Genomic DNA, 11,704 nt, shown 5'->3' with positions numbered 1-11,704 from the left:
TATACTAAGAAAATTCCCAGTTAAATTGGAGGGGTCACAATGGTCCCGCTTAAAACCCAACAACTAGACAGAACTCACTTAGATATTTATAGCAATAATAACTAAATAAATATAACATAAAGCTATTAAATAAAAGCAAACAAATAAGAAATAAAATACCAGAGTTTTAAACGAGGTTCGGCCAATTTAGCTTACGTCCGGACACTACCAAATTAATATTTCCTCTAGAAATATTACAAAGGAGAAGATTTTGGGATAATAAACCAAAGGGGGAGGGGTTCTATATATAACAAACCAAACCCCCTCCATTTCTATCTTTTCCTAATGTGGATATTGCCAATATTCAACATACACGTGATTGCCCTATAGATGAAATGTTAGCATTTAATTACTTTTTTTATGCTTTTAATAATTTAATTTTTTTTAAAATAATTTTATCATTTTATTGAAATATTTAAATGTTGATGTGTCATTCCCGTGGCAATCAACATGTATGTTACAAATAAAATTACCAACTTTATGGGGGACTAATAAGAGGAACTACTTTTTACATCTCTCAAGACCAATATTCTTTCTTGGAAAGACACGCCACTGTGAAAGAGAAGCGGTGGTGATGATGCCCAATCCTTTTGTCCATAGTATCCAGTAAGATTTCGAGTACGAAAACAACGAGAGCGATGGCGCGCGTGTATTATAAAAAAATAAGAATTTAGAAGCATCGTCCTCACAAATTGCCCCCAGTACTGTGTCCCCCCTTTCCCTACTCCTTTTTGACATTTTCACAAAGTCAAAGAAAAAGCTAAAGTGGAGAAAGATCAAAAACTCATCAATGAACCTCCCTCAAAAAATAAACTATTTCTTTTTCCATTTTTATTTTTTCTTTATAAATAAATTAACAATTACCAAGTCAGTGCACCGCCATTTCCTCTCTTTTATGGTCTTTTTTTATAAATGTTTTCCTTTGTTTCACACCTAAACTAAAGTCAACGCCGTCCTTTCTGCCTGTGTTTCGTTGTTTCTTTTTTCTTTTCCCATTTGAGTATAAGAAAACAAAATAGAACACAGCTGAGGTTTTTATTTTGAATTTGAAAGCTTTCGTTGATGGCTGAGGATTGGATCTTTATGCGGTGGTGCGGAGTTGTACGTCGGTGGCTAACACCACCAGAGCTGTCGAAAATAATAATAATAATGAGAATTGCAGTAGTTCCTTGAGGACCCTTGGCTTGCTTAGCGTCGTTGACGTTTGAGGAAGACGATGACCCGTTCCATTTCCCAACCTTTCACAGCTCGCGGAACCGGTCATCTCAAGATTCTTATAAACCTTTTTTGCCAAACGCCGACCCATCGCCGCCGCCGCCGCCATAGATCCCTGCTCGTCAAGTTCACACCACGGAGGATCTAGCAGCCAACTTCATCGCACCAAAGGCTACAACACCACAAGAACAACCCGCCGCCACCGGGATTGGCTCCCCGTTGACTCCCACCTCCGCTCCTCTTTCACTTTCGCGGATTCGGAAATCAGCAACAAGTACAACCCATCCCACCAGCAGCAGCAGACACGAGCTCAGCCTCCGGTTCAGACCCCAAGATCAAGAAAGAGGTAAACCGGCACAGTATTTGTATTTGTTTGTGTTCATCTTTTACAATACTAAAAAAAAAACACCATTTTTTTATTGGTTTGGTTTCTGGTTTTGTAGGAAGAACCAGCAGAAAAGAACAGTATGTCATGTAACAGCAGATAAGTTGTCGTCAGATCCGTGGGCATGGCGTAAATATGGGCAAAAGCCCATCAAAGGCTCTCCTTATCCAAGGTTCCGTACCTTTTCGACGTTCCTTTCTTTTGTTTTTAATGTCTCAGAAAAGTGTAAAATTTTTAAAAAAGATGAATTTTGGTTTCTCCTTTTTTTTCAGAAACTATTACAGGTGCAGCAGCTCAAAAGGTTGTTCAGCTAGAAAACAAGTGGAGCGTAGTAATTTAGATTCCGATATCTTTATAATCACCTACAACCGGTGAACACACTCACCCTAAACCCACTCACCGGAATTCCCTCGCCGGCAGTACTCGTAACAAGCTTTCCTCCGTTCAAAAACCCACCACAACCAAAGATTCCGCCGCCGAACCATCCCTACCACCTCCACTGTTTCTTGCTCCTCTCCTCGCTATGCCACGAGTCTCTCCCCTATCTCTCCCACGACAACGCTTTCGGCACCCGAAGACACCGCCGCCGCCGTCCACAAAACCGGTGATATTGGAGGTGAAGAAGAAAGCGTTTACATGGATGTAGAAAGCGATGAAGACGACGATGATCTTCTTATTCCCACGTACATGTCGATGAAGATTTATTCAAGGATTGGAAGAACTGGTTGGAAGTGGTAGTAATGGAGTAGGAATAGTCCCGACCTTGGTGATAACTTCTCGTCTTGGAGTACCGGTAACTCCGCTGCCGCCGGAGCCGCCGCTAGTGGTGGCTGTTAGATATTGATTTTCATTTTTAATTATTGTCGTCATTTTCTTTTCGGTTTGGGTACAAAGAAATTAAAAATACTTCGATTTTAATTTTTTTTCCTTTTTATTATTTCTCCCCAGAGAGATAAATATGTATGATAAGTGCATATAACATCACAAAATTTATTCTAAATTAATTCTTCTTATATGCAATATGAAAAATTATATATATTATAAAAATCAAATTCATAAACTTTACTATGATATTATTACTTTATTAATTGTGTAGAAAATTCTACAATCATTTTTTTATTAATATATAATGAAATTAATCATCGTAGTTTAACGGTGAGTTTAGATAAGCGACGCATATATTTGCGATTTGTGTAAAATAGCGGTAATAGTAAAATTAAATATTGTAATGTGAGACAAAAAGTAAATTAATGCATCGTATCCAACTGCCCATCTAAATCCACCCTAAATCATAAAACTCCAATAATCAGAAATATAATTAGGCTGTAATTGCATGGTATTATAGGCAGGCTTTGATATCCTGAGTACATTGTTATTGCCTACTTTAACTAAGGTAACATCCCGATAATAATAATTAATTTTTTATCACGAGTTTTCTTTGAAAAGGTAAATAATTAATAATTAAATATAAATCATGAGATAATATAATTATCACTAATTATTAATTATTAATTGTAAAAGTTTTTTTTTTTCGTATCTTTGATTTTCCCTCCTTTATCCTCGTCTTCTCTATTATCATAGCTCATCACATCTCTGAAGTCGACACTTCTTTTTTGTTTTTTTGGCATGAGGAGACTTTGTTTTTTTTTCCGAAATAATAATTTTAGCTTCGGTGTCAACATGTGGTTGTTTCTATGAATGAGGTTTTTGCTCAAGTTGGTGAGCATGTGTGTTTTCTCTAGAGGCAAAGGGCGGGACTAGCAACGACCTAGACTCCTTTTAAAATAAGAAATTATAGTTTATCTCCGAAAATTTATAAAATTTTCAAGTTAATGGCAAAATTATAGTTTATCTCCGAAAATATTATAATTTTGATTTTGTCATTTGAAAACTATAAAGATATAAACTAATACAGTGATAAAATTTTATTTTAACTCCCATGAAAATATAAATTATATATTTTCGGCCTCTGAAAATTTTCTAGTTTCGTCCTAATTTTCTAGGGTCCGTAACAACTCGATTTTCTCGAGTCAAGCCAACTCATTTTCGTCTACATTTATTTGAAGAATTTAACCTTTTATGAATTTTACATATAACAAAAGAAACTAAATCATCAATATTTGATCCAATGTCCATATTTCTTAAAATCAGATTTTTTCCCCGATATAACTTGAATTTTCATTAAGCACTAATAATGTTTTTAAATATATATATATATTACTACCTTTTAACTTTCATGATAATAATTCACCGAAATAAAGAATGATTTTGATTACGCAAATCAGTAAAATTAACAGCATTTCATGTTTTAATATGTTCATATTATTACATATGATCATATGATGATACTAATGTTTCATAATGATGCCTTTTAATGGAGTAATTATTTTTATATACTTTTTCTTTCAAGCCTTTTTCTAATTATTTAATAATATTTTAATAATTTTGAGTAATTTTTTTATCCTGAATACTAGAGGTGCTCATGGGTCGCGCCGGGACGGGCCCATAAAAATTTTGGCCCGGGTCCTAGGCCCGGGCCCGGCCCAAATATGGGCCTAAATTTTGCCCAGACTCGGCCCGAGAAAATATAAGCCCGGCCCGGCCCGTTTTTAAATAAATATCAAAAATTAATTTTAAAATTAAAAAATATTTTAAAAATATTTTAAAATAAATATATTTATTATATCGGGCCGGGCCAAAAAGTGGTGCCCGAGGCCCGGCCCGTTTCTAAATGGGCCTCTTTTTTGCCCAAGCCCATATTTCCGGCCTATATTTTTACCCAAACCCTCCCATATTTCGGGCAGGCCATCGGGCCGGGCCGGGCCACCCGGCCCATGAGTACCTCTATTGATTATTGAATTCAGAATTTAGAATTTATACCTTAAATCTTGACCCCGAATCTAGAATTACAAAAATTATGTATTAATAACATGAAAAATTATTAAAATAAAATTTCGTTTTTAATGTTGTCATTAACCCATTTTTCCTTCGCTTATATATAGATATAATTAATTTATAAAGGTATGTAAATTAATGCTGTCATTTAATCCATTACAATTGTTTGGAGCTCTCAAAGTCGATATTAGGTAGAAACTAATAAGTTCAAAATTTTAATTGCAGATAAGGTTGGGATTAAATTAATACAAAATAATGTATCCACAAAAAATAAAAAATAAAAACATTTTTATATCTCGTATCAAAATTAAATTAAAAATGGAATGTACAACAACAATAATTGCAACAATACAGCTAGCACTTAGCACCTCCCATGACTAATTATATATAATCAAAAATATAAATGATAAACTGTGTAATCGATAAATGCGATTTAAATATATGTAAATTGTAACAATAAAAATTATATACAATTATTAAATGGTTACATTACACCTAAAGTCATTAAACTATTAGTAAATTTATGTTTTGGTCGCTTAATTTCAAAAATTTATAAAATGGTCCTTAAATTATTTGAAAGTTTTCATTTAAGTCACTGGACTGTTAAAATTGTTGTGTATGTCCTTTGTTTACACCACCTACACCGATTAAAAGCTATTCTTTCCCTTCTTTTCTACAATTTATTTTTTTAATAAAACAAATTTGATCATTATGTGTCAATAAACCAAAGTTCAAATGGTTTTCTTCTCTAGTTTTTAACTTGGATTTAAAGTATGTTTTTCTACTCATCAGTGGATATTAATCTACCGTACCGATCGTCAAATTGTCGCTTAGAGCTTACTAGATAATTTTTTTATATAAAAAAAGCCTTAATAACCCAAAAACTTAAATAGAAAACTTTCGAATAATTTAGTGATAATTTTGTAACCTTTTGAAATTAAATGATCAAAAAGTAAATTTATTAATAGTTTAGTAACCTTTGAGTAAAATTTACCCAAAAATTATATAGAATTATTAAATTGGTCAGCATCTCGGAGCAGTCAAAGTCAAACTGATAAAATGACGGTTGTTGTAGGAACCGCACAAAATTAAATTTAAAAAAAAAACAGCTTAAATGTAAATCGGGGGTTCAGACCATGAAACCATGTCCGGTTCGGTCGGGTGTGAAAAAGGATGCCCTTTATGACAAGACAAAAGCCAAGATTCGTTTCCTGTCAGTTCACACGGTGGACTTTGGCTATACTAAATTGGGTTTCCAAGGTCAAATATTTTTTTAATTTATAGATTTTTAGAGTTAGTCAAACTTGTTTTTATTTGGTTTAACTCTACAATTATTCTAATAATAATATTTTTAAATTGATTAGAATATTGCAATATTTTAATTCAATAGGGAAATAAAATAATATGAGGGTTTGTTTGGATCACACAATGTAATTAAATGAGAGTGTAATTACTCTATTGTAATTTTCTAAACGTGTTTGATTGACAGAGTATAATTATATTGTAATTCCTTATGTTATGTTTAATAGTACAAATTGTAATTACATAGTTATATAAATTATATTTTTAAAAAATAATTACTATAAAAATTATTAGTATGATAAAAATAATTTCTAAACAAGTAATAAAAATTAAAATCAAATCATCATATGTATTATGTCTAAAAAAGTAGTTGATAATACGATCGCTAATAAAAAAATAAAAAAATAAGACATCATATGCTCATTATTATCATTTTTTGGTTATTGATCGAGTTCATTATCATATGGATTTGAATCTGCATCGTTAAGATTAACGAGTTTCTTTCTTCCATATACTTTATGAAATATGGATCATCTCAATTTCACCTATGTTTGAAGTTATAAAATATAGATATTAATATGATTCAACCTTTTTTTTCATGCTATACTAAGGTGATGTTAATATCAGAAATATTTTATAGAGCAACGAATGTCTTCTCAAGCACATTTTGAAACCCTGAATGCCTAAAATTAAAGAGTTCACGAGTTGTTTACGGTGTTTGTATCTGACATCATTCTCTCAAATGATATCATACCCTATGACATGGTGTAAGAAAACCTTTTCTATTTGCATAATTAACTTCGGCCTTATAATATTTGGATTCACAATCCAAATAAATTGTAACTTTAATTATAAAAATTTATATAAACTCAACTTGGACAAAGACTTATGCTAAGTTATATCATTCTTTTATACTACATAAATTAAGTAAATATATTAATATAATCTTTATAAAAAAATTATAAATTGTCGAAAACTTTCATAACGCTTCTCATAAATAATATATATATATTTGCAATATCTTTAAAAAAGTTGCTTTTTTATAAATAAGTTGTGATAAAAATTATAATATTATTTTTTTACGAATAAGTATATTATTTTATAATATATAGCATAGATACACAAATAAGTTATGTCCATACTTATTGGTCATAATTTTTTATAAATAAATATATTATTAAATGATTTATAACATGTAAAACTTTTGGGCGGTAACTCTACAAAATTTTTAGAATTTAAGTAATATATATTTTAGTTATAACTTTATAAAGTCACATATTATTTTTATAATATAAATTTATAATATTTATAATTTAATAATTTTTACCGTAACCATCCTAAAATCTCATACATCTTAATGTTTATAATATAATTTTTATAACTTATATAATTTTTTTTTTTGAAATTGGATCGGGGTGTGATTACTTGTAGATTTATTCCAATTCTCACTCACCCCTAAGAATTGAAAAGTGTAATTAAAGTACTCCAATTATACCCAACTCGGTGGGACTCACCCGTTATAATTGTTACCCAAACATGTCATCATTGTGTAATTACACTTTAATCTAATTACTAAGTAGCTATACAAACACTATCTAGATGTTTAACTGGTTTAAAATGTACTAACCCTAGTCTGGTTCTCACCCCATTTCATGTTGGGTTAATTATTTATTTATTTGACTAAATTACAAAATAACAATTTAAAGGTTATAATATGCTTAAAGATCTTGTACCCTTCGTATATTGGGAATTTAATATCCATTTCTCTACCTTTTGAATTTAAAAATTTAAGTTCATTTATTAACATTGTTAAAATTCTTTTGTTAAAGTTGGTGTGATATTTTGAAATTAAAAAAAAATACTCACTTGATATTCATGTAACAAAAAAGAAATGACATTCTAATCAACCTGAATTCAATAGAGAATTTTAAAGGTAGTTGCCAATTATTAAAATTTCACATAAATTTTTTTAATCATAATAAAGTATATGACATGAAAGTCGGGTACCAAATCACGTAAAAATTAAAATATATAAATTAAATCTCAAATTTAAATAAAATATAAGGATCAAAACTAAAATTTAACCATTACTTTACACTCTCGAAAAACGTAGAGAGATTAAACTAAAATTTAACCATTATATTTTCATGTGTAAAAAACAACAAATAGATAGGTAGAGCCAATATTTTTCCCTTTTAATTTATTTATTACATTTTGTTAAAGTGTTTTAAGGTTTAAAACGTTTCTAACACACATATATATATTTGGATAATTTATTTTATAGATCATTCTCACAACATTATTCATGGTTCATTTCTAGCTATTTAATGATGTTTCAGTAAATTTTTTGTGTTATTTACATATAACTTCGAATCCATAATCCTAAATCTCGAACTTCGTGTTCAAAGTTTATGATTCCGAATTTCAAGTTTAAGATTTAGATTTGGAGTTTGAAGTTTAGGATTTAAGGTTTAGGATTTTAGGGTTCGGGATAGGACCCATAAAACAATTTCTCTATATTTCGAGATAATCATAGAATTTAAAATTTATATTAAATTATTTTTGGATTCATAATTTTTAAAATTAGAGAATATAAAATAAAGTGGAGAACAGATTTAAATTAAATCGAAACTAGGTTGACTTTACATTGGATTTTTTTGACGTCATGATGCATTGACAAAGTGAAATCTAATTCTATTTTGAGCTTTAAGCTTCAAAGAATATTGAGGGGTGGGGTGCAATAAATAATGAAATATTCTTAGGAAAAAAAATGTGAATGATGAATAATCATAGTGAAGGGTACAAGAATCTAATGATGTAAAATAGGGAGAATGCAAGTTGTTAGGCCAATCTTCATAAAGCTACTTAATGGAACAATGTGTGACCTAAGGCATCCCTTTCTCCTTCGATACCCCCTTAAGGGATCATTTTTCTTTTATGTAATAAATAAGGGGAAATCTATTTTTTTCCTCTAAAAGTGCAACTTTTTTTTAGCATGTTTGAGGTTCGGAGTTAGGATAATTATTCAGTGTTAGGATGGTTTCATATATGAGTGAGTTAAAAATATTATTATATATGGGAGAAATATCCGTTTATATTGGCGTAAAATTTAAGTGATTTTATATTTTTTCGTAATTTTTATACGATTGATATTTTAATACTTTAACCGTTGTATTTATCACGACATTTGTACTTGTAATGCATGTAAAATTTTGAATTGATCCAATATTTCTATATTATCGATCTAAAATATTGTCTATATTAATGTATATTTAACAGTTGAATTTTTTTTACATGAAACTAATAGTTAGAAAATTTCAAATTATCCAAACTTGTCATATATGATCTACGCGAATGGAGAATGAAATGTGACGGATAAATTGTTAAAATACTGATCGTATAAGAAATTATAAAAGGGTGTAAGTGAATCCTATGAAAATGTAATGTATCTTATTTATTTAGTTATGGAGTTATTTATTTGAATAATCTCATTATAGGTTATGTTCTTTTTGATACAATGCTTAGAACTACCTATAACCCCTTAAATAGGAGGATAATGCGCTTCAGCGTACTCAAAATCACATCCTTCTGCATTGACAATAATGTTCATTCCAATCAAATTATGACTAAATTGACGAAAATAATTGTATTTTTTTACGCGAAATTTAAATTATTTATAAATAAAATTGAAAGATAACATGTAGTCAAACATATTCCAACTTACGACCTTCTTTGCAAGTGAAATAAGGTTTAATCTGTTAAATCTTAAATTTGAGTTTTAATTTTAAGCCAAGATTAAAGAGCATAAAAGAAAGTGTGGAGCTCTAGTTTTGTCACGAATTTATTTTCCCTTTCGCCATTATGGGTTAAGGCACGTCTTGGCCCAAGACGTCTTCAAATTAGGAGCCCAGAAAGAAACGGAAACCTTCCGATCGTTGAGACGTTGACGCACACGGAAAAAGTCGACGGTTGAGATTTCTTCATCCTATGAATTCGCCAGACAACATTCAACCACCATCTAAAGCTCAAACTCAATTCCATTCTCTCGCTTTCCGAGCTTTGTCGTGCTTTAATTCATCGCAACAGAAGAAAACCACCTGAGGGAAGGGAAGCGATACGGCGGCGCCTTCAGACTCCGACGATTAATAGCACAAGCTTTTAAAAAAAGAAAATGTTCCTGCGATTGGTCTCGCGGCCATTGTTGGCGAAGTTCAAAGAGACGACGGGGATCGTCGGATTAGACGTGGTACCAAACGCCAGGGAAGTCCTTATCGGGCTCTACAACAAGACCTTGAAGGAGATCCAGGCCGTACCGGAAGACGAAGGATACCGTAAGGCCGTGGAGAGCTTCACACGCCACCGTCTGAAGGTATGCCAAGAGGAAGAAGACTGGGAAATGATCGAGAAGCGCCTCGGATGCGGCCAAGTCGAGGAGCTTATCGAGGAAGCGCGTGACGAGCTCACTCTTGTCGGGAAAATGATCGGTTCGTTCCATTCAACCTTCTATTTTAAAAAAAATTGTTCAATTTTTTATACGTCATTTAGGGCTTTTAGAATGCGAAACTTCAATGTTCAATCAAGCATATGATTGGTTTAGGGTTTCTTTAAGCGAATCTGGGTTAAATTAGAGCTGCTTATTGCATTGCTTAACTAAGGCTGCTTATGGAAAATCAGATAATTTGTTAATAAGAAGACTTTAGAATTGCTTAATTATATAATTCAACAATGGACATGGGAATTTGAATGAATTTGATGGTGAAAGTATTATAGAAATCGACTTGGTATCAGCTGATTGAGTCTTAGCTCAGTGAAGAACATGAGTTTGAGCGTGTCTTAAGTGTTGGGTAGAAGTAGGCTTTGATAAAAATAATAAAAATTAAGACCGATGTTCATCTTTTTGTAAATTAGTTTATACTATCATTTTTGTCCCTGCAGTGAATTGTGTGTTCATCTATCACCTCAATCTTCAAAACTTGCTTTATTTAAATTTGAATCTTTACTTTTCAAGCATTAGATTGATTTTATTATGTGGTGTTCTTCTGGTTTATCATCGCTTGCCCTTCTGCTTCGAACTTTAATGGTCTGGTAGTTGTTTTTCTTATCCTTGGCATATATTCTGTTTCCAGTAACTCATGTTCATAATTTATCAATGCATCTATTGTTAGTCACAGCCATCAATGATTCTTATTTACTCCATGTCAGGGTGTTTTTGGTTTTGTTATCATGTTTGTTCGCACTTTTGTTGCTGTTTGTTGTGCTTTAATCTGCTCTTGACTGTCCGGTTAAGATACAAACTAAAATGCCAGAAAACTTGTTATATTTTTTCATTTTTGAGTAGCGACATGACATTCTATATCATGTTGGTTTTGCAGAGTGGGTTCCTTGGGGTGTTCCCGATGACTACGGATGCGAGATTATTGAAAATGATTCTCCAATTCCAAAGCACGTACCTCAACACCGTCCCGGTCCTCTACCAGAGGAGTTCTACAAGACGCTCGAAGCTTTTTCCAAGAAGGATGAGCCTAAAATCACCTCTGGGGAGCCACAGATAAAGGAGTAATAGCATGCTGAAAAGCATTTGGCTGGAGACAATTAGGTTTTAAGACTCGAGGTTTGCATTTTTTTTTGTTTATGTTTTTCAACCCTGAATTGGTGCTGTTTCTTCGATGGAACAGAGTTTAAACCCTAATACAATGGAACCATTCAATTGCTAATAATGTTAATATGGGTCCCAAAAATTTTGTTGCCCTCTCGATTTTTTTCTCCATACATATACATATGTATATGTGTATATATATTCTCCAGCTTGAAATTGGTGTTTGCAGGATTACAAATATGGTATCATGATGTTGAAAATTGCGGGTTAAA

General features: G+C 31.7%; 1 protein-coding gene and 1 pseudogene across 1 annotated transcript; both read left to right on the top strand.

Annotated features, from left to right (window-relative positions):
• Nucleotides 1-1,101: 1,101 nt before the first annotated feature.
• LOC121224384 (probable WRKY transcription factor 27) lies at nucleotides 1,102-2,639 on the top strand (annotated as a pseudogene).
• A 7,028-nt stretch (nucleotides 2,640-9,667) lies between these two features.
• On the top strand, nucleotides 9,668-11,574 carry LOC121224383 (probable NADH dehydrogenase [ubiquinone] 1 alpha subcomplex subunit 5, mitochondrial). Its single transcript, XM_041107631.1, has 2 exons — nucleotides 9,668-10,320; nucleotides 11,209-11,574. Exons 1-2 carry the CDS (start codon nucleotides 10,008-10,010, stop codon nucleotides 11,394-11,396), a joined length of 501 nt encoding a protein of 166 aa, XP_040963565.1. The 5' UTR covers nucleotides 9,668-10,007; the 3' UTR covers nucleotides 11,397-11,574.
• The last annotated feature ends 130 nt before the right edge of the window (nucleotides 11,575-11,704 follow it).

This window comes from Gossypium hirsutum, chromosome D12 (assembly GCF_007990345.1).
Source record: "Gossypium hirsutum isolate 1008001.06 chromosome D12, Gossypium_hirsutum_v2.1, whole genome shotgun sequence".
NCBI classification, from domain to species: domain Eukaryota; kingdom Viridiplantae; phylum Streptophyta; class Magnoliopsida; order Malvales; family Malvaceae; genus Gossypium; species Gossypium hirsutum.
Note: the sequence above shows the minus strand (reverse complement) of the source record. Positions and strands in the feature narration are given on the sequence as shown.